This window comes from Leuciscus leuciscus, assembly GCF_965113295.1.
Source record: "Leuciscus leuciscus genome assembly, chromosome: 4".
Classification (NCBI taxonomy): domain Eukaryota; kingdom Metazoa; phylum Chordata; class Actinopteri; order Cypriniformes; family Leuciscidae; genus Leuciscus; species Leuciscus leuciscus.
In genome coordinates this window covers 14,838,994-14,862,243 of record NC_138728.1, presented here as the reverse complement: position 1 = coordinate 14,862,243, position 23,250 = coordinate 14,838,994, and the positions used below count along the sequence as shown (strand labels likewise).

At 35.9% G+C, this 23,250-nt stretch overlaps 2 protein-coding genes across 2 annotated transcripts in view; both read right to left on the bottom strand.

Moving 5' to 3' along the window:
- Positions 1–7,225: 7,225 nt before the first annotated feature.
- On the bottom strand, positions 7,226–20,846 carry LOC309497547 (plexin-C1-like). The gene is made up of 15 exons (XM_082167809.1): positions 18,983–20,846; positions 18,651–18,776; positions 15,555–15,686; positions 15,023–15,123; positions 14,773–14,884; positions 14,518–14,677; positions 12,428–12,539; positions 12,236–12,329; positions 11,666–11,704; positions 11,340–11,473; positions 11,064–11,243; positions 10,776–10,884; positions 10,345–10,515; positions 9,989–10,158; positions 7,226–9,808 (listed from the first exon to the last, which is right to left on the bottom strand). Exons 1-15 carry the CDS (start codon positions 19,892–19,894, stop codon positions 9,676–9,678), a joined length of 2,685 nt encoding a protein of 894 aa, XP_082023935.1. The 5' UTR covers positions 19,895–20,846; the 3' UTR covers positions 7,226–9,675.
- A 570-nt stretch (positions 20,847–21,416) lies between these two features.
- The window catches only part of LOC309497532 (uncharacterized protein), a 49,437-nt gene continuing 47,603 nt past the window's right edge, over positions 21,417–23,250 (bottom strand). Inside the window, exons 26-29 of the mRNA XM_082167772.1 lie at positions 22,837–22,945; positions 22,560–22,724; positions 22,313–22,474; positions 21,417–22,148 (exon numbers count right to left, since the gene is read on the bottom strand). Coding sequence (XP_082023898.1) covers positions 22,062–22,148; positions 22,313–22,474; positions 22,560–22,724; positions 22,837–22,945 — 523 coding nt within the window. The 3' untranslated portion in view covers positions 21,417–22,061. The remainder of the gene's footprint in view (positions 22,149–22,312; positions 22,475–22,559; positions 22,725–22,836; positions 22,946–23,250) is intronic.

Here is a 23,250-nt window from a genome sequence, read left to right as displayed (position 1 = left end):
GGAAGAACATTTAAACCTGTGCATCATTCATCTCTAGTCAAATGTGTACAGGAGACACTTTATCAGAACAAACCATCACAGCTCCACACCTTCAAATCCAGATACCTCTCTTATCGTTTCCTGATCCTGTGTTTGTATGGCTTAACGGTTCTATTCATGAATAAAGCATAAAGATTAGTGATAAAGGTCACAGTCTCTCGTCTGATGGCTGGATCACAGTCTATAGCATCCTCCGGTGACCTTCGGAAGAAGTCTTGCTTATCTCTTTGTATGGATTAACACTGTGTTCCCATAATATGAGAAAAGCATCAGACTGTCTTATCAGGATCAATGCAAAATGTTCAGTTTAGCTGATGTTTACTTTTCAGAAATGCCACTGTCTAACTTGTTTTAAGAGAATACTGGTTCCAATTACCTTGCAATTTTTCCCCCTAGGTTTACCTGGAGAAATCATCTGAAGAAAGCTACCTGTTAGTATTCCTATGCATCTCATTAGAGTTTGATCATCTGGAGCAGGACTCTTCTGAAAGTAAGTGAAATTTGCTATCTCTGCTGGGATATTGGAACTTTTTAAGTCATGAAATAATGTGTGAAAAATGTTGCTACTCCAAAAATGTAGCTAGCTAAACCATATATAGGATACTGTGTCTGTGTCCAAAAGTCGTAAATAAGTCGTAAATACTTGACAAATGCATTCCCAACCACTATGTTATTGAACTTTAATACATAAAGTAATACATCCTTTCCATTCAACTTTTGGCCCTCAACAATAGAATAATAACAAACAAATAAAGTCGGCATGAAACGGAAGTGCTATAGTCTTTTCTTCCCTATTGTAACGTATCTGAGTGAAACGGCTTCTCGAAAAGCCGTTTAACTCGGATATACACAACAAAAGGGAAGAAAAGACTGTCACAACTTAATTCATGCCAAGTTGCCAACTCTATTTTCTATTCTCTAACTCTATTTAGTACAACACATACTACAATTTTTAGTTTATTGTTTTTGATGCTAATTAGAGGTAAGTTTAAGAAGCAAATTTTCTGGACATGCTTGGTAAGTACATGGTGGTATTAATATCTGATAGCACCACTGTATTTTTTTTTATGGACAGAACAACAGAAAGTACGTCAGTCAGTGCGACTTACTTTTCTAGCTGCCAGTGAGATCAGACTCAGCTTGTCCAACATTATGCTGCTCTATTACAGCCTATAGCCTTAAAGCCAGACTAACAGCTGCAGTGAATGAATGCAGGAACAAAGAGTTGTGTCTGAGCTTTAGATTTAGCCTGGCATACCCCAGTCATCTGACTCTGTGCATTACCGTGGTAATGAGCTCACCCCTGCGTTCGGCAGTGTAGTGTTTCAGGCCACACAGTGTTTGCACACAGATGTCAGTTTCAATGACATATAAAGCTCTGGTAAAGGGGGATTGTGTGTCTGTGTGAGACTGTGTGGAGGCAATCTGATTAGAATATGTAGGGAGACGTTTGTATTTAGAAAATAGGAAAAAATGTGTTTCTCTTGTACCATATTGAGTCATGAGGGTCGTTTGGGTTAGTTGTAATCTATTTTGTGATTTGACTTACAAAAATGGATAATCCTTATCAGAGCCAAAACATGCTTTCAAAAGGAGCCATCACAAAGCAGGCATACACTGTATACTAAATAAAGTGATAAACAATCACTGGGATTTGAATGTACATGTGTTGTGCAATCAGCTGTTATGCCCATGTGTGACATGCTAAACAAGGAAAATAATCCTCTTGAGATTTGTAAATAAGCCGAGAACGCTGTAGGCATTGAGCCTAAAACACTACAGAGATGTTTCTCAGAAATGCTCATGAATAACATGCCTACAAAATGCATAATTTTGCATAGCATTATGTCTACTGTAGTATATAAATAGCATACTGTGCTACTTATATACTACAGTAGACACAATGCTCATCTCATCATACTATAAGCATTACTATACATATGTGTAGTTTACATATAATTATCTACATATAACTATCTATTCATGTATAAAAAAATAAAATTCATACAAACATATACAGGGAATAAAATGATGAATATAGAAATAAAGCTAAAATGTCTGGTATAACCATTCAAATGTTGTCATAAAGAATAAAAAGCCGAATTGCAAGGCTGAAATTCTATTTAAAAAAGTTTATTTAATTATTTTGGCAAAATTATTATTCATTTTATTATATATTTTAAAGAGTAAGCAGTGAATCAGTCTGTTTCTAAATATTATACATTTGTGGCATAGTCAGTGGTACAACCAAAATCCAAGAAGTCAATTTGCTCTTATGTGACTATAAATCATGAAACAGGAAATTACATCACCAAGAGGACCCCTGAAGACCCCTTATTAGGGTGTGTCGAGGTTAAGTCTTTATAATATCAGATAATATGTCATTTGTTGGGCAAGGGTATAGGTTGTCAAATATTATAACATCCTAGAAAACATCATAAACAACATCTACAAATGTGTTATATATTATACATTTTATTTTGTCACTAGTCACACACTTGATATTTTTTATAGCAAATCTTGATTAAATTAATAATAATAAAACAAATATATATATATATATATACAAACCAACCTAAACACAAAGATTAGTTTGGCAGCTGCATTAAAAACTAGATTTGAAAAATATTTTTTTCCCTCATCCTGCTGAATGCTTGATGTTTTTAAATTTCAATTCAATAAAAAAAATGTTTCCCCTGTGTTGGTCTAGACTGCTGAACCTCCCTTGTTTCCTTACAGTTGTGTTCACAGTTTCTGATTCCTCCCTTTAATTCACGTCCTGTTATTCTTAAGCTGTGGTTGTTTTTGCTTGCACAGTAATGAGCGGGTGGGGTCTCTGCGTTCATATCCTTTGCGTGTGTGTTTGTGTCTGTGAATGTGTGAGAAAGAGACATTAGCTTTAACGCTAGGGGTCAATGTGGCCACTGTGAGCTCTGGGTGTTTGTGTGTAGGGAACGGTGTGTTTTCCAGTGAGACTGTATTCCAAAACCTCAACATTTTGTGTGAATGTTTGGCCCATAACTTGCCCCCAAATGAGAGGTGTCTCTCCCTATCCTGCCTGTTTCTTTGTCTGTCTAGAGGGGCCTACAATTATGATTGTTGGGTACTGTAATCCAACCTAGTAAATCATGTTTTACTGCAGTTCCAATTTTGCTGATCTAGGTATTTGAATGTGTCAGGGTTTAGGGTTGAGGAGATGAGGCGAGGACTCAAGTGCAGGAAACAAGGGCTTTTTTATTATTAATAAAAATAAAACAAAATACCAACAAAAACTACCCCAAGGAGAAAACAACACTTGATTGACTTGACTTGACTTGGAAACACAGGAGGAACATAACAGGGTAGAATTACGACGTACATATGACGTGCAAGCCATGTGCTCACAACAAACATAACTAGAACACAAGCACATGGCCAGTAAAACAAATCACAAGCCACGTGCTCACACAAAACGAGACATGAGCACGCAGCTAATGAGAACACTCATAAGCCACGTGTTCACGCAAAACATGACAACATGAAAGCACACAGCTAGTGTAAAACACAAACATGACATGACATGAAACCACAAAACACACAGACAGAAGAGCACACGAGAATGCGCAAATGCGCTCACGACAGAAGACAAACACTCAGAGCATGAATGTCCGAAACCCGACACAGAACCGATACCAAACATGACATGAGTGCCGGAATCCGAACACCATGCTCCGAACATGAAACCAGGCACACAGACAGACAAGGAAATACAAGTCTCAGGGCTCTGTCACAAAACCAGGAACAACCTAGACCGAAGAGACAGAACCCTGACAGAATGCTACAGAAATGGCAGATTCAGTTACACTACGAAGGGTTGACCGTTGAGAATCACATATTAATATAACATAATTCGTACACATCATGTTCGTACAGTCTGACAAGCAATAATCGTAAAGGACTTTTATAAATTGCAGTGTGCGCCCTGCTTAACAGTGCATTTTTCATTTGTGTGTCCTGAGATTGACAGTTGTTTATTAGATTTTCTTTTATCTCAGTACACTAAGTGCACTACAGGGCACTGTGTTCTCACACCCATGGGGACAGACATGCAACACAGATAATAAATAAAGCGCCATATGTGAGAGACAGATTTGAGTGAGCCTGCCCTGGCCTGAGCCACACGTTTATTCAGACGCAAGTAGATCCATATGGCTCTCGGCATATATGATGAAGGCAAAAACACAGCACTGATTCTGCAAACTGGTGGGTCTGCGCTGGGCTTGATGATAATGCACAGCAGTTAACCTTTAGCAGCTATTTTTAACTAAAAGTGCAGAAAAGGAGAGTGCAATGAGTGGAGGTTGGAGTGTGAGGAGACAGACTTTCATAACAGCTCTAACACATAGTTGTATGGCTTAACCAGCGTCACTCTCTCTGTCGCTCACTCACCCACTCACTCACTCTCTCACACACTCCTTAAAGGGATAGTTCGAGCAAAAATTTACATTCTGTCATCATTTAATCACCATCATGCACCATCATCATAACCTTTAACATCCATGGAACCTTTCAATTGCACAAAAGATTCTTTATAGTGGAAGAAAGTTCTTTAGATTTGTTTAAATGACAACCAGTAATAATAATTTAAAAAATGGTTCTTTTAAGAACTGTTCACTGAAAGGTTCTTTGGAGAACCAAAAATGGTTCTTCAATCATGGCATCTCTATAGTTTTAAAAGTGTGTCATTCCAAACTGTTATGATTTTCTGTCTTCTGTGGAAATCCAAAAGAAATATTTTAAGGAATATGTTCGTTGCTCTTTTCTATGCAATTGCATTAAATTGGTACTGAAGTCTTCAAGCTTTAAAAAAGCCACACGAGCATAATAAAAGTATTGTAAAAGTAGTCTATGCATTAGCTTTGGGTCATTATTCACTGAAAATATTCATGAGAGAAAATTTTTAGTTTTAGTGCTTTAGTTTTACTATCTGTTCAATTGGACAAAAAAAGTTGATGTCTGAGTGAAAGCCATAAGAGGATGATCAAACAGAACGCGTTTTTGCTCTTAAAAACACGAGACATGCATAATAGTATGAATGGAAAAGAAGGCTGGGTCTCGAGCGCGACACGTTGAAAGAGCTGGGAGATGTGGTGCAACGGTCAAAGATGATCATCTAACGTATATTTGAATAGAAAAACTATAAAACAGCGCTGAGTAATCACCTCATCTTCATAGTCTTTTTGATTGGCCCAAAGCAGACTTCTTTCGTAAGCGTGTTATGAGTCTGATGTTGTATGTGATCATACCTGTAATCTTCATTCTGCGTTCTCACAGAGCACATTACCGGTAAATAATCGGTAATGTTACAACTTCCCTTACGGTAATGTTATAACTTCCCTTACTGGTAAATTACTGAAACCAATTTACCAGTATTTTTGAAAAGGTCCAGTAAGTTCACACATGATCTCTTACCGGTGTAAAGACTGAATGTGTGAAAGGGGCTAATGTCTGGTTTGTGAACAAATCATTCTTTTGACACAAATTTTTTTTAATCAGCTGGTTGATTTGATTCACAGAACCGGTGTGAACGATTTGTTCACAAATGTCAAGAATTCTTATGAAACTTAAGTCTGTTTCTCAACCATCAATGACTTTATAAGAATGAAAAAACTCATGAATCATATTTATGATTATTTTGCATCCCTTTTGAAGCTTGAAAGCTCCAGTCTCCATTTACTGTAACAAAAAACAAAAAACAAAAAAAAACAGCAACCAGGACATAATTCAAAAATTTCTGCTTTTGTGCTCCATGAATAAAAGAAACAAATTCAAACAGATTTGAAACAACATGAGAGTGAGTAAATTATGACCGTATTTATATTTTTCTTCCTGTCAGTCAATATCCATCACACTAATAGGTTTGGTTGTGTACATAGATTTTTTTTTCTCATTTCTCTCTTTCTCTTTCTTTCTCTCTTTGAATCCGCATCACTGTGCTCAACTGGAGCCATAGATGGAACATAATGAGTGAAAAACTTCTTCTCTTTTCTCTCCTGAAACGCTTTTCTGGCTACCAGCAACAAAAGATGTGTTCCCAGAAGGGCATCTGCCTTCCTGGTAGCAGCGCGCGTGTACACACACACACACACACACACACACACACACACACACACACACACACGTAACCTTGATGTGTTGAATGATGGAAGGAGAGTGTCGTCTTTCATGGTCTAAGGAGATGAGAGATGAGAGGAATTTCTCTGGGATTACCTACAGTACAGCAGGCTTCCCAGAATTCCACACACCAGGAAATGGATTTCTAGGAAGTGGTGATTAGAACAAAGTGGCAGAACGCCAGAAAAGTAGGATCACCCATCAGGAGCTCCTCCCCTTCTGATGCATACTCTCTCTCTTTCTCTCGCTCTTTTCTCTTCTCTCTCTCTCAAAGTGCCCTAACTCAAGGACAGTACTAATGCGGCTAATATCTTTGTATTATCAGTATCATCCTGATTGCATTGTCCCAACATGCATTGCAGATAATACTTGAATACAGTTAACGCTTGAATGAGAATGTCTGGATATTACAATCATTGAGAGATTTCTCAGAAAAACACCAGATCATCATGCCCCAAATCACAATAAATGACATACAGTAAATTTGATTAATGGCACAAGGTTTGGTGCTGTATTGGTGTAACATAATTTACTCGTTTTAATGGTGAAATAAGTGCCTGGTTTCAAAGCCTTTGAGTTCAAACATTCACACAAGTAAACAGCTATTCCTCTTTTTGTTACCTTATTCAGTTGTTATATTCACAGTTTTTATGAGTTTTGTTTTATTTTATCTTTAAAGAGACTAATTATCAAATTGATAATGAATGTGAAGCATTTTTTTCCCTCATATTCAAATTAATTAAGGTGAGACATTTTATTTCTAAATCATGGCTGGAGCTTGAATTATTTCTTTTGTATTTTACTTAATGGAAAAAGACTAATAATTATCAAATTGTTAATTAATGTGAATCATTTAATAAAAAAAATTCTCATTCATGGCTGGAGCAGATATTATTTTGTTTTATTTTGTTATTTTATATATTTATTGAAATAGACAGTAATGATTATCAAATTGTAAATGAATGTGAAGCATTTATTGTTTTCTCACTCATGTCTGTAGCATGAATGATGAATGTTTTGTTTTTGTATTTATTTGATACATTTCCCTTGTTAAGGTACTTTTTTTTTTTATCAAAGAAGATCAGTGTTTTAACTGTTTCTTCCTGTCTGTCTTGCTTTCTTTCTTTCTTTCAGTCTTTCGCTTCAGCTCACCTTGTCACATGAGATTTACTGAGTCTAAATTAGTGTTGGGAAAGCCGGTTTGTTTGCCTTGCAGTTTAGTCTCTCTCTGATTACAGTCTTCACGTGCTTTTGGCACTTTTATTTAGTCAGGCAGAAAGAATCGACTATAAACACTGAACTGGACCTAACTGAATCGCTGCAATAGAGTTCAATCTAATTTGTGGAATTTACCTCACAAAATTGTCATATCTAATGGTAATTCCAGGAATGTTTGCTCACAGATTGTTTAATGGCTCTATAAAGAGTTGAAAAGAATACCTTTGCACAGAGCTGTCACCTGTCGTGTTAGCCAGAGGGTGAATAGGCCACCTGTGTGAAATGGCTGTTAGGTTTTATGACCCTTCTCTCTCTCACACACACACACACACACACACACAAACACACACATGCATACACATGATATTATTGGGATCAAATATCCCTACAAAAAAACATTGTGTGGAGTTCCCATGAGAAAAAAACGCAGGAAGGTTTATGTGACAGGTTTAAGAATATGAGATAAAAAATACAATTTGCTCAGTATAAAAATGAAAGGAAATGAATGGAAGAAATGTGAAAATATGTTACTTTAATAAGATGTCTTTCTTCAACGAGCTCATTAATACTTGCACAGTCCTCCCAACAAAAACTGAACACCTCGTCCTCTGCCGTCACAAGTTCTGTTTGGTCGGGTTTATAAAACATATTTCCGCTCGTTCCATAATTATTTTCAGTTTTATACATTTTTCCATATTTCTATTCATTCCTGCACGTAAATTTCATTGGGTCGCCTCAGGGACGTGGTGACAGCCTGTGGCGCTCCTTCAGCGAGTCGGATCTGTGAGGGGAGGTTCAGACGAGGATTCTGAGAAATCTCCATACCCCTGAATGTGCAGATAACAAGTATTAACCAGGGCTTATTGGAAGCAGATGCCCTTTTCCCAAAAGCCTCAGTAGGGTTAATTTCTGAGAGTTCGGGACTGTGTGTTTCTCTGCTGTGGTCCAGGGGAGCATTCGTGTGTGTGTGTGTGTGTGAGTGTGAGCACAATGCGTCTGTGAATGATGTTCTAATTCCTTGAAGGGCTTGCTGATGCGTTTCTCTTGCTGATGTGAAACCTGAATACGTTTACAAATTGATGTAATCATAGTAGTGGCCAAAAGTGATGTCCAGCCTAGGAAAATTGGCATCTTCACCCTTTATTTAAAAATTATTAAAAATTTGGCAAAGATTTTGTAAGCATATTCCACAGTTGTGCTTGGAGTCTATTGTTTTATTTATGATAACGCAATGAAACATGCCAGATTGTGTGGACATAATTTTTGAGAGAGAACCAACTAAATATTATTAGCTGATTTTGTTGTAGTCAATGTATGCTTTCTCCTGTGAGCTTTTTGTTTTTCTATGCATTTTATTTTTTGCAAAGTAAAATAAAACCTGTGGCTGTAGTTTGCTTTTATTTTCGGCAAACCATTTAGTCAGATAAATACCTTAACCAAGTTTAGTATTTTTGTTCTTACCTCATATTTAAAATATTTAAAACATACAAAATATTTTCTCCATATTTTGAGTCTAATAGTTTATTTCAACTTGTAGGGTCATTAAAAACGAATATCTTCTCTGGACATTACTTTATATATATAGGTGAATTAATTTACCCTCTCAGACTCCCCATCTAACTCTAAATTATCTGTTTAAATAAATAAATAAACACACATAACAAAAATATGAAGAAGTGGCTTTCCTAGAAGATAAGCTATTGATCATTCCACAAGCGAAGAGCTCAGGAATACGGCTCGTCTTGTTGCTATAGTCCATACCTTTATTTGTATCACTGTCTGATGGATTGTGTCTCAAAGCATGTGCTGTAATTGTATGAGTGTGTTTCTCTGTGTAAAATGTTTATTTGTTATTAAACTGTGTTTTTCAGTATACTTATTACATCTATAAAATATAAGATTAACAAGAGAACAATGCAATTGTGTGGGTACAATGAAATGATACAATGAAAAAAAAAACACTCAAAGCCTTCTACTACAAAATAATAAATAGCTGACTTGTCCTCTCCGTAGGAACTTTGAATGACGGTGTATTATAATAAGTGAGTGTAAAGCGCCACCTGCTGTCTGGAGAACAGCTCCACAGTAAGGATCTGACAAGATCAGAAGGGTGAGAAATGAGATAAGAATAATATTACTGTGGTGATCTCTGACTTATAGGTATAAACAAGACTTTACTGCATCATTTTAATTATAAAGTCTGTGTGTTTGTGTGTATCTGAATTGCAGTGGCCATTGAATAGAACAAACAGATTGGATAGTGTTTTACACTCGAAAAATAGATAACAAAATGCAAAAGATAAGAATAAAGAATAAGCATATTAAAGAAAATACTATAGAAAAAAACACCAAATACTCTGGACGTTCTCCCGTCATGAGATCACCAGAATCCCCAACTCTGATCTGAAATTACAATGTAATAAATTATCTATAATATCTATCATAAAATATCTCATGAAGTTTACTAAGATTTATATTAAACTTAACAGTCAAACTATGAGATCCCCCCCCACCCCACCCCACATAATTAATTAAGAGGCAACATTACAGTTACCATATGCATGAAAATATCAAAAACAGACGTACAGTTATTGAGTCCACTGCTGTGACGGCTCCTGATTCTCCTTTAATCTTACAGATGATGGCCTTGGACTCAATCTTGTCCAAAACACACTGATACTGCTGATCTCCCTGTAGACCCGTCACTTTCACCTCACTCACACTCAAGTTCAATGCATCTGCCTTTTTCTGAGAAAGAGAGGTAGAAGAGTGTGGAGGTTGTGAGATTCACATGCTGATGTGCAAAAACACTGACTGCTCACAATAATATATTTTCTGAGAGTTTTTAACACCAGGGCCTGGAAAAAATAGGCATGCGTGCCAAAACTTGCAGACTGTACATTGATCTCAAACTCACTGTAATGCTAAACTCACCTTAATGTTGACCTGTAGGTCGCTGGCCACCTGTAAGATGCTGAATCCAGTGAATTCTGGATCACGCTCGTAGGACAAATGCTTACAGTCCACAGTGGAGTTTCCAACATTCAACCTAAATGAACCTCTGGTATCATATCTATAACCATTTGGTGAGAGAAACCACATGTCCTGAGAAAGAGAGACAATTAAAATGTGACTAAATGAAGCTACATATAAGCTGGGAATACTAAAAATAATGTTTTACAATTATACTAGCAGTAAATAATGAAACAACCTGACAAAGTTCTCATGCACTATTGTGTGAAAAATGGCTGTTTGACTGTTGATCTCCATATATCACATAAAGTGTTGTAAGCTGCTTGACTGGATGTTTTTTTAGGGTAATAGCTCACTTTTAGCCCAATGCAAGCATAATAAGCACTTCTTACCCCTGCGCTTCGGTTGTAATGTGTTTGGAACACTTTCTCAGGATCTTGGAAAATAACTGATTCCACAAATTCCATATTGCTCCCTTCAACATAAATCTTCCTTCCACCACTGAATGAAGAGACATTTAAAACAATTTAATCACAAAGCAGACTTCAGAGCAGATATATATACTCCCTGGGCTTGGTCCTGATTATAATAAAATTAACAGAAAGTCAACAGAAAGTCCCCACAATAACACAAACGCCTGTATGTGGAAGCTGTTCTGCCAGTGGTCTGAAAGCTCTTACCTATACCAGGAGACTGTGGGCTGTATTCCTGTGCAGCTGGGCTGGGAACTGTAAGTGATGATACTGTTACCATGACAACGGTCGTCAGGAGTAACAACACACACTTTCACTGTTCCTTTAGTTCCACTGGAAGGAATGTGGAACTTTAAAGTGTCACTGGAGCGATTAAACACTGGAGATCTGAGGGGAAACATTCATGCACAGATATACAATATCATTTATCTCAATCTACACACATTCATAAATATGACTAAACACAAACACACAGAGTCTCACTCTTTAGGAATACACTCCAGATCCCCTTGAAAATGGATTTTTGTGACAGATTCCAAGTTCCTTCCTCTTAGTAAAACATTGTTTCTGCCATGGAAAGAAACCTTGTTGGGCTCCAGAGAGAGAATCTCTGGCTTCTGCAGGACACAAATGGTGGGCTCATTGAAAACATCATACAGACAAAGACATGGAAAAAATCCATAGTAAAGCACAGTATATAAGTAATTGAACGTTTTGTTTTGAGATGCAACAAAGTATTTTAAAGAACATTTTACATGGCCTATGGTGCTTATAAAAAAATAAAAAAATCCTCAACACATGACACTTACTTTGTAGTCCATGTCAGAGATTAGATCTTTACATGCATCCTAAAAAGTAGAAAAAGAGGGAGAACTCTGAGCGGTACATTTACTTCCTGACTTCGCTTCAGTCAACACAATGATATTTCTGCTATCAACAATAAATTAAGAGCAAATAGCCTGCCTTCTTGGCAAAGGCCATTTATACTAACTCTGGCCACCATTTTCTGGTTGAGCCAGACAAAATTACCAAAAACAATTGTGCTGATAACAGAAGTAGTGGTGCCTTTTTTCTGAACTCATTCTTCTCCCTTTTCCCATTGCATATTAGGTCGGAGCGGCATTTATTTTAAATAAAAATCAAGAAAATATTAAAAAAGTGTTATTGTATACTTTTTTATATGAACTACAATACACTGAGGTGCAAATAGTATCTACCACTATTTGCACTATAAGTATAATTAGCATCTAACTACTATTTTCACTTAGTGCAAATAGCTGCTGCCATAAATTAATCATCTTGACTTTTTCTGAAGATAATTGTTATTTCTCAATAAACAAATATACTGCATTGAATAGTTTGGTTAAACATGGTCTCGCCTGTATGAGTAACTGCGGTCCAGGTCCATGTTTCCAATCACAACGCTGAGAGGAAGAGGACCACTGACACCCAGATGAGACACACTGCACACACCTGCATTTATTTAATGTCAAATGTGACTGAAATGTGTTGAAACACTTTATGGCATTTTGAAGAATGAGAGATTCTCTTTTAGGCGGTGCAGTTCTTACTGTGTATATGAAGGATTTGGTGAATTATTTGTGATATTCAAGCAGTTCCTCAGTGTCAGCGTCTCTGTGATCTGATCCTTATGAACAGCAACTATAGCTGAGACATTTAAATCTGAATGGATTACAAAAAAATCATAATGAGATTTTAAAAATGATTACGTGGCTTTCTGGATAGTTAGTTATCACACAAAAAACAAAAACAAAAAACAGAAGTTTGATCAGGACTCAGGATTCTCACATTTATATTTACTGTATACATTTACCAGACATTAGAATCCAAAGTGGCTTACATTGCATGCAAGATATACTATATTTGATCAGCTCAGTCTTGTCTCTTTTTTCTTTTTTGCGGCTTCAGAGGTGTCATGACTTGAGGCTTACTACCATGGTTACGGTTGCTGAGAAAGTGAGAGGAAATAACTCATGGAAATAAGACATTTCTTGTGCGGTTGCTCTGTGGTCAAACAGTTTAGACAGAACTTTCCTCCCTACAGCCGAACAGACACACATATTACTGAATCAATGTTACAAGTCCCTGAGTTAAAAAAAAAAAAAAAAAAAAACACAAACACAGATTATAGGAAAAAGGACTAGAAAAAAATTATGTTAATTACTGTAGTAGTGAAGGCAATTTCGGAATACGGCACATTTTATGTACAGTATGTCATCATAACTTATGTATTGCTGATTTGGGTTTGATGTTGTGTATTTACACTTTCTTGATCTGTTATTTGGAAATCCTTTGTGCTAATTGTCTTTTATCCACCTTATTTTAATCTAGCAGAAACGGCCATTTTTAACTTTGAACGTGCTTGGCTTCTGATGTCATACGCTTCCTTAGTTGTACAAAAACAGTCCGTTATGCTTGATATTGCAAAATATCTTGATATTGTAAACTGGAATTTGTTATAACATTATCTTAATTTATTATTGTAATCATATACTCACTGGTTTGTTGCACAAATAGTTTAACCATTTCCTGAACTTTGTTACTCTTCCAGTTAATTACCTTTAGCAGCTAATGAAACCGCTTAATTCTACATTTAAAAAATAAGATTGACTACTTATTATAGAAATATACTTGTGTGCAAAACTGCAAACTAAATATAATGTTTTCAGACATTAATTGCATGTTATTTACACTTAAATGAAAATATTTGTTTTAATTAAATTTATATTAAATGCAATTAAAATTACTTTTAACATAAAGGGATAGTTCACCCAAAAATGTAAATGCTGTCATCCTTTACTCACCCTCAAGTTGTTCCAAACCTGTATAAATTGTAAACACACTGTATAAACACAAAAGATGATATTTTGAAGATATGGTTACCCAAACAGTTGATGGACCCCATTGACTTCCATAGTATGGAGAAATAAAATACTATGGAAATCAAGGGGAAATCATTTTTTATTTTTGGGTGCACTATCCCTTTAAGTATACATAATGTCATACTCCTATTGTCTGAAATATGCTAAACTAAAAAGTTACACTGTAAAAAAAATGACATCCCCAAGTCAAAATTTTCTAGTGACTGGTTACATCTACATTTTTCAATTAGTCTGACGTATTATTTCTCATTATTTCCCATTGAGCCAATGTTAACAGACTATTGCAACAAGAATTGCACTTGGGCCAATTTAAAATTTTAGATGTTATCAGTCACTAGAAAATTTTGACTTGGAGAGGCTAGAAATTTTTTACACTGTATGTTATGTAGCTCTTTAAATATATTTGTAATTATGCATTTGAAATTATGAGGTTGCAATTAAGTACTCATATATACTAAAATATATCAACGCATTGAATGACACTACAGTTCAAATTTAAATCAAGTACTTGACTTATTAAAACAAAGATTTAAAATATACTTTAAAGTAATTTTTTTTATTTGAAATTATAAAGTGTACTCTCGTTAATACATATATATATATATATATATATATATATATATATATATATATATATATTTTTTTTTTTTTTTTTTTTTTTTATATATACTTTTATAATATGAAGTACACTACAAGTGCACATTCAGTACAATTAAGCAAACAACTACACCAATCCATTGCACTGACAGAGAACCAACCTCCAGTATAAAGTATGTGGTCAGGAAAACTACACTTGCAGTTTGGGAAAACTGCCGTCAGATCAGACCCGTCACACAGATTCACACTTCCTCTGGTGAAGGAACATGAGAAAGCGGGATTTCCCGTGCTCTCCAGACTCAAGGCAAGATGTAGAGTAATCTGTGTAGGAGAGGGTATTGATATGTCAATAGGAATTGCTAATATGTTGTCAAAGGAATGAAAAATAGTTATATTTCAAACAAATATAATAATACCTTTCTGGAAGATTTGTCATCCCAAGCCTGAAAAGAAACCAGACGTTCCTGAAGTGAGTCTTTTGGGGTGGACATCCATGGAGATTTTGAACAATCGTCCTGGTTGGAGCATCTAGACAAGCAGAAATATATCATTTAGAGTTGTTATGCTAGGTTGCATCATGTTGGCCATGTTACTGATTTTTTTTAAAAAGTAGCTAGCATATATACTTAATAAAAACTTCACAAGTGCAACAGATATGAATCTGACCTCTGTGTGTTCACACACCAGCCGCAGAGAGGATCCAGAGCAGCTCTGCAGTCTTTCAGAGAGCTGTATTTAGCACACTGAACCACAGACACTCTTCTGAGCTACATCAAAAACATGAGCAGAAAGCAAGTAAACATCCACTATTGCGTTCCCATTGCTTTTTAAAATGAGAAATAAAACCCCAGATAGGTTGATTACAGCAGTCAGAAGAAATGTGTTGTCAGTTACAGTTGTTCCCTCCGCAGCTCTTGTAAAACCCATTGCAGCAGTGTTAGATAGTTTCTTAATTTATCGTCAGGATAATATAACGTAAGGTATGATGATATAAATGTACATTACACTTGATTTTTTTTTTAAATGGCTATATTTACAGTTAATAATTGTGTAAATGCAGCATCATTAAAATCATGAAAAGGTGCAAAAGTCTAAATGCTTCACAAATATTGTCAAGCATGATAAAACAACAGGTTAAAAAAATATATTTTAAATGTTGAGTATCACTTTTTATTAACTGTACAGTTTTAAACCTCACCTCTTTCCTCAGAGCGATGAAGATATGTTTGGAATCTGTATCAAAGTGCATTCTGGGAAGCACTGCTCGTTCATCATCAGATTTGTACAGCACTATTGGACAGCCTGGTGTGAGTTTCTCATCCAACATAAGCTAAAAATACAAACTGCATCATTATCCACACTTTACTCAAATCAAATCATTATATGATTGTGCTTTATTCATGTAATTTATTCGTGTCACTAAGATATCGAGTACCTATATTGTATGATTATTCAAAGATTCTACAAAAGTGCCCAAGTTTCTCAGAAATGCAGAAAGTTAAAAACTATAAAAAAGATCTAACAGAAACTAAAACAGACTGTTAATATAAAGGCATGGCAAGTTTATTTATATAGCACTTTTCATACACAATGGTAATTCAAAGTGCTTTACATAGAAGAAATTAAAATAATAAAAAGAAATAAGAATAATTAAAACAGTTTAGAAAAATAAAATAAAATACAGTACTTTAAAAAAAAATAAAAAAGAATATTATTATAGATCTTTCCTTCAAAGGATTCCCTTAAGCACTTTCACATTATCACTTTCTTTTACACCTTCTGAGTGGACATTTACAGTTACGGGCTAAATGCCCTGCTGACATAGGAGAAATTAAAATAATTAAAAGAAATAAGAATAATTAAAACAGTTTAGAAAAATAAAATAAAATACAGTACAGTACAAACAGTCGGACGAACAGCGGCACAGTGCTCATTCAGTAAATGCACAGCTAAACAGAAGTGTTTTGAGTCTGGATTTGAATGTGACCACTGTAGGAGCACATCTGATCTCTTCTGGAAGCTGGTTCCAGCTGCGGCTGGCATAATAGCTAAAAGCAGACTCGCCATGTTTAGAGTGAACCCTTGGTATTTCTAGCTGATATGATCCTAATGATCTGAGTGATCTGTTGGGTTTATATTCAGTGAGCATATCTGCAATGTATTGAGGTCCTAGGCCATTGAATGATTTATATACCAGTAATAATACTTTAAAATCAATCCTAAATCTAACTGGGAGCCAGTGTAAAGACCTGAGGACTGGTGTGATATGTTCATATTTTCTGGTTCTGCTCAGAATCCTGGCGGCAGCGTTCTGTATGAGCTGCAACTGTCTTATGGTCTTTTTGGGAAGGCCAGTGAGGAGTCCATTACAATAATCTACCCTGCTGGTGATGAAAGCATGCACAAGTTTCTCTAAGTCTTGTCTGGAAACAAAGCATCTAATTCTTGCAATATTTTTCAGATGATAGTATGCTGATTTAGTTATTGCTTTGACATGACTACTGAAACTAAGGTCTGACTCTAGTGTCACACCAAGATTCCTGACTTGATGTTTAGTTGTTTGACCCCTAGAGTGAAGGTATGCGTTCACCTTGAGAACTTCATCTTTGTTTCCAAACACAATAACTTCAAAAAAAATTTGTCTTTGTTTAATTGAAGAAAGTTTTGACACATCCAACTGTTGACTTCGTCAATGCATCGGCACAGGGAGTCAATGGGGCTGTAATCATTAGGCGATAGGGCTAAGTACAGCTGTGTGTCGTCTGCATAGCTGTGGTAAGCAATTTGGTTATTTCTCATTATTTGGCTCATTGGGAGCATATACAGGTTGAACAGGAGTGGCGCAAGAATTGAGCCTTGAGGGACTCCGCATGTCATGGATGTCCACTCAGACTTATGGTCTCCTATACTAACATAATAACCTCTCCCATCTAAGTATGACCTGAACCATTTTAGGACTATCCCAGAAAGCCCCACCCAGTTTTCCAGCCTGTCAAGAAGTATGTTATGATCGACAGTGTCAAATGCAGCACTGAGGTCGAGTAGTACCAGCACTGATAATTTGCCTGAATCAGTATTTAAGCGAATATCGTTTATTATCTTTATGAGCGCTGTCTCTGTGCTGTGGTGCGGTCGGAAACCAGATTGAAAATTGTCAAAGTATCCATTCGAGCTTAAGAATTTGTTCAGCTGATTGAAGACAACTTTTTCAATGATCTTGCCTATGAAAGGAAGATTTGAGATCGGTCAATAGTTTATATAGTTTATAAAGACACAAAAAGAGAGTCAGAGTGAAAATATGAGCAATTTATGAAGCACATTATTAGTCATTGCTTATAATTATTCATTTATTTTTCCCAAGTGTCTGTGTGTAGGTCTTATTTAAATTTTTTCGATAATCCCCCCCCCCCCCCCCCCCCCCATATAGATACCTCATTTTCTTAACTTTTATTCACTTTTGCGCATTGTTTTGTTTACATTGATTTTATTGCAACTAAATAAAGGTTTAATATATGGATAGTTGGCATGAAATTTAAAGCACTATTTATCTAATTGTATAATAAAATGATTATACATGTTGTTTTATGATGTCATATTAATCACCAGGACCGTTGCCAGAACATATATAATTAAATATATAATATAATTTAAAACAAAAACAAAACACAATATAGTCCAGCATACAACTAAACTAAAATCCCATTTGCATTTTGCCTAAAGTCACAAAAACTCTTCAATTCCACCAACAACACAATAATAATAAAATAATAATCTGTTTTGTGTAATAATGAATTTCAACTCACCATTGAAATAGTTGAAAGTGATGGGTCTCAGTATTATAAATATATAATTATGTTTTATTATATTCATTATGTTTCAAGTTCTGTTTTGTGTAATAATGAATTAAATGTGAGTTTTCCAAATCTGATTCATATTTCTGAAGATAATGTGTGTTTTTTTAAAATCAAGTTACCATTATAGAGATTAGTGTTCCTTTGAGCTAAAAGCTGGTTAAGATGTTTAGTTATGGAATATGTGAATAGCCAAATCCATGCACAGATCTAATATTATTTTTGCTCTCAATAGTAAGTTTGGGAAAGAAACCACTTGTTGTGTTTTCAGTAGTTATAGGCCTATCATTTTAATGTCATGACCATTTTTAAACCTATAGAGTTCATTTTCATGACCACGTGAATAACATAAATGACACGATAACATAAAACTTACTTACTTACAGCTTTATTCTGTCTACAGAGAAGACAGTGAAAAGTGAAAAATGAGATATGAGACAGACCTTTATCAGTTGTCCATCACTGGTTCCTATGAACAACACAATCCAGGATCCACTTCTAACTGCTGCCACTGATGACATTGAGCTGTACTTGAACACCACAGAGAGCGGCTGAAGGTTACTACCACTCTGCAACACAAAGAACAAGAATATTATGACTTTGGTGAATACTGAAATTAAGTTTTGTTATGCAACATATTATATATTCTATTACAACTATTATACATAACTCAAATCAGTAGAACAACTAAACATTAGTAAAAAATATATATATATATATATAAAATAAATTAAAAAAGCATCTATAGTGAGCACATAAATGCTGATTTTCCAACCTCAGAATCACATTTTTCACCAGTAGTGCAGAAACCCTTCACTCGGCCTCGAACTGTACTGATGTTGTACAGAGCCAGCGCGGTGTTCTCCGGATCCTGCTGATTCTGCGCACTGAACACTCCTGCCCAAATAACACCGTTCCCTGAGGGAATAACGGTGGAGGAGACGAGCACTGGACGAGCTTTATCATTGCAGCACTCTATCGTTGCAGCCTGTAGGGATTTGAAGATGTCTGACTTTTTTCTGTTATTGCTGTCCATCCACAGGACGTGCACTTTCCTCTCCGAGTCAGTCTCTGCGTTGAGAAATAAGTAGGACTCTGAGGGAGAAACTCTCTGGAATCCGTCAACAAACTCCACATCTCTAGCGGTGCTCTGGATGAAGGGGGTTAATCCGTCCTCTATGTCGTTGAAAATCCCACCAGTTTGAGACTGTAAAGTGTTCCACAATTTAACAACAGGATACGGATCTCGAGGTTTTGTTTGTTCGTCATTTTTCCCAACCAAAAGGTACCTACTGGTACTTGGACCTGCTATGAACGCAACAGATTTCTCATTCTGTTTCGGTCCTACCAATAAACCATTTTTAAAGTAAATACTCTTTGTAATGTCATTCAGATCAAGAACTTGGCAGTATCCATCTCTAAAGGTCCCACAGGTTATCAGGGTGTCGTTGTCGTCAAAAGGCACTAGAATGTTGACTCTATTTTGATGAGTGGCATTAGTGATGTCCTTCCTCTTCTCCTCAGAAAGATCGAGTCTCATCTGATGTAGTCGATGGTCAGTAAGAACGAACAACTTACTTTTACCAACTACAAAGTCCTTGATGTCTCCATCAAAGTTCTTCACATCACCGCAAATGCAATGTTTCAAAAGTGGGACCACAAGTATTGCAAGTAAGTATCCTCTCATCTTGCATATCTGAGAGATCAGTTAAAGTTTCGAGATCTTGTCACAGAGATCAACTGCGCTCAGATGCGTCCACGGCTGAAGTGGATAGAAGTGAAAGCAGCGGCTCTGAAGATGCCTGATGACTTCCTGACTTGTTTTGTAAGTTATACCATTTCATGATGTGACACTTTTCATAATCCTACATAAAATAAGAGTAAAAGGAACAAGTATGTAGGCGACTCTCTCTTGAAATAATTTTATTGACAGCAGACTTTATATTTATTATAATCTTAAATAACTCTTATCTTAAATATCTGAACGAGCAGTTGGACAGGCCTACTTTTGTAAGAGACAGTTGGACAGGCCTTCTTTTGTGAGATCTTGTTACAGTGATCTTTCTGCTCTCAGATGTGTAGGGCAAGCCCGGATTACTCAATGGGCATTATGGGAACGGGCCGAGGAGCCCATGCGCACTTGGGGCCCAAGCGAGGGGAAGAATTTTCTTTACATTTCAGATAATGACACCATGTACTGTATAACCAATAGGGCTGTAACGATACACCAAACCAACGATTCGGTTCGTATCACAATTTTTGACCCACGATTCGATACAAAAACACAGTGTCAGTGTCGGCTGCAAAGATGAAGTTGACGATGCTGACTCGCGATCTTCGCAGTAGTGAACGTGCCAGAGAGAAGGGGGCCCTACAAGACATTGTGCCCAGGGGCCTCTGAATTCTTAATCCGAGCCTGTCCGCGGGTGAAGTGAGTGGAAGTGAAAGCAGTGCTGTGAGAGGAGGGTGGGGTGTTTTAAATATACAGAGAAATTGTAGCTTACTTTCTGAAACATTTATCTATCCAAAAAGTTACTTTAGTGAAATGTAATAAAAATAAATAAATAAATAAAAGATCAGCGTTCCTTGTATACCGAAGCACACAATTAAAAAGTTGAATAGGCCTAAACATTTTAGAAATTATCTGATGACATCAACAGGAAGGGGTTTTTATGAAGTACAGTCAGGGGTTTTTATGTCCTGACTGTAAGGCTCTGAAAATCAATATGAAACAAATATCGTACTGGACACAAATATCACACACTTCGCAGAAGATAGAAAAAGCATAGGTCTACATTTGTAGCCTATAGTATATGCAGAAAGAAAGTAGTTTAAGAACCTAATTCTTTACATTGAAAATCATTATTTAACTTATCGGTTCATCTGGCATAATAATGATGATTATAATAACAACAAAAACAGCCTAATAATAATATTAGCTCAGCTGAACTAGGCTGATATTTGCACACTTTTGTATATGTTATGTTATTGAATGTATGAAATATAAAGGCACTACAATGAAATATTACAATTTTATGCACAGCTGGTATGTTTGTTAAAAATGTAGAATCTTTAGTATACAACTTAGTACATGTGATGATGATACATACAGAACAATTCAGATCTGTGTTTAGAAGATCTTTTAGTGTTCTTAAGATATTTAAAGTTTATATCATGATAGAGATATTGACTAATTATATTATATTATATTATATTTTAGAGTAACCACGCTGTGCTCTGAAATGTGTGCTGGTGACTTGCAGAACTAAAGCATGTTTCTGTGAGTTCATGTGTGCTTGTTAATTTAAATCAGACCAGACTCTTTTTTAAAGGATTTTATGTTTGGCATGTTTATTAGTAAGTATGAGGTGTAAGGCAGTATAATGATAACATACATTATCAGATTAATAACAAAAAATAACAGAAACATTTTGTAGGTGTTCGATGAAAAAGAATCAATGAAAGCATTCTCCTACAAAATAACTGTAAATAACAAACCAGTCCTGACTTCGTTTTTGACTTGTGATTAGTAGATAGGTGGAGGGTGGAGCATCAGGCCAAAACACAACATGACAACATCAACATCAGTTGAGGGCTGCAACTTCACTTTTAAATGACAATATCCTGGCCGGACTTCTGTTGTCAGTGATGTAAGTATTTGAAATGAACATGATTTCTTAATGTCTATATCAGGGCCATTTTATGATTAATTGAAATACATTTCTTACATACGGTTCCTTTAAAGTTGAATCATTAATTGATACGTTAATTAATGAAATGTATATATACAGAAAATTCAAACCGCAATGATTTTAAGCCTTTTTCAAAGAAATTTCTCAGTTTTCATTGCTCTTTCATACTTGGCCAGGTGTGTTCTGTGGACTGAGGCAGAACAAATGCTTTGGATTCCCCATCCTGAGAACATAATTCCCAATCGTGATCTAAATGACAATGAAAAGCAATGTCTTTTAATCTCATAAAGTTGATTTAATAAGATTTAAATTAAACTTAACACAGCACTGTTAACAGCAATTATCAAGTCAAATTATGAACTTCCATGTTTATAGATTTACCAAAGAATTGCAAATATCAAAAACAGACGTACAGTTATTGAGTCCACATCTGTGACGGCTCCTGATTCTCCTTTAATCTTACAGATGATGGCATTGGACTCAAACACCTCCAAAACACACTGACACTGCTGATCTCCCCGTAGACCCGTCACTTTCACCTCACTCATACTCAAGGTCAATGCATCTGCCTTTTTCTGAGAAATAGAGATCCACAAGATGAATTTGTGTTAACTCAAATTATAAAGTTCAGGTCTTGCTCAGTTTTTAGCAATTCTTTACCTGAATGTTCACCAGTAGGTCGTTGGCCACCTGTAAGGTAGTGAATGTGAATTCTGGATCAGGCTCGTAGGACAAATACCCACAGTCAATAGTGGAGTTCACAACTTTCAATAATAAGCTTAACAGTCCACTGCCATAATAACGGGGGGAATGAAACCAAAAGCCCTGAGAAAAGAGAGACAATGAAAATATGACTCCAATATGACTTTAATTAAAGATTTTATCCCCTTTATTCATTGACATAATTCGCCCTTTGACCTCTGTGTGTCAGTCTTACCCCTGAGCTTCTGCTGTATTGTGTTTGAAGCTCTTTATTAGAGTGACGGACAATAACTGATTCCACAGATTCCATATTGCTCCCCTGAACATGAATCTTCCTTCCACCACTGAATAAAGAGATATTCAAACCAATTTCAGTCAATAATGAATAATAAACAATGTTAAAGTAAAAGTACAATATTAACATTTTAATTCCTCCCACTAACTTTCCTGAATGTGTATTTCACACACACAAACACACAGACACAAAATTCAAGATATTTCAGCAACCAATGGAAGTAAAACCTGCCGAAAACATGAAAACAGTCTGGCTGTTACGAAGCAGTTTGCTCTTACTAAACTAACGACTAGTCTTGGTCACACATGAGTCAGTAAACTTTGTAACACAAAGTTGAGATGTTGTTGCCCAGAG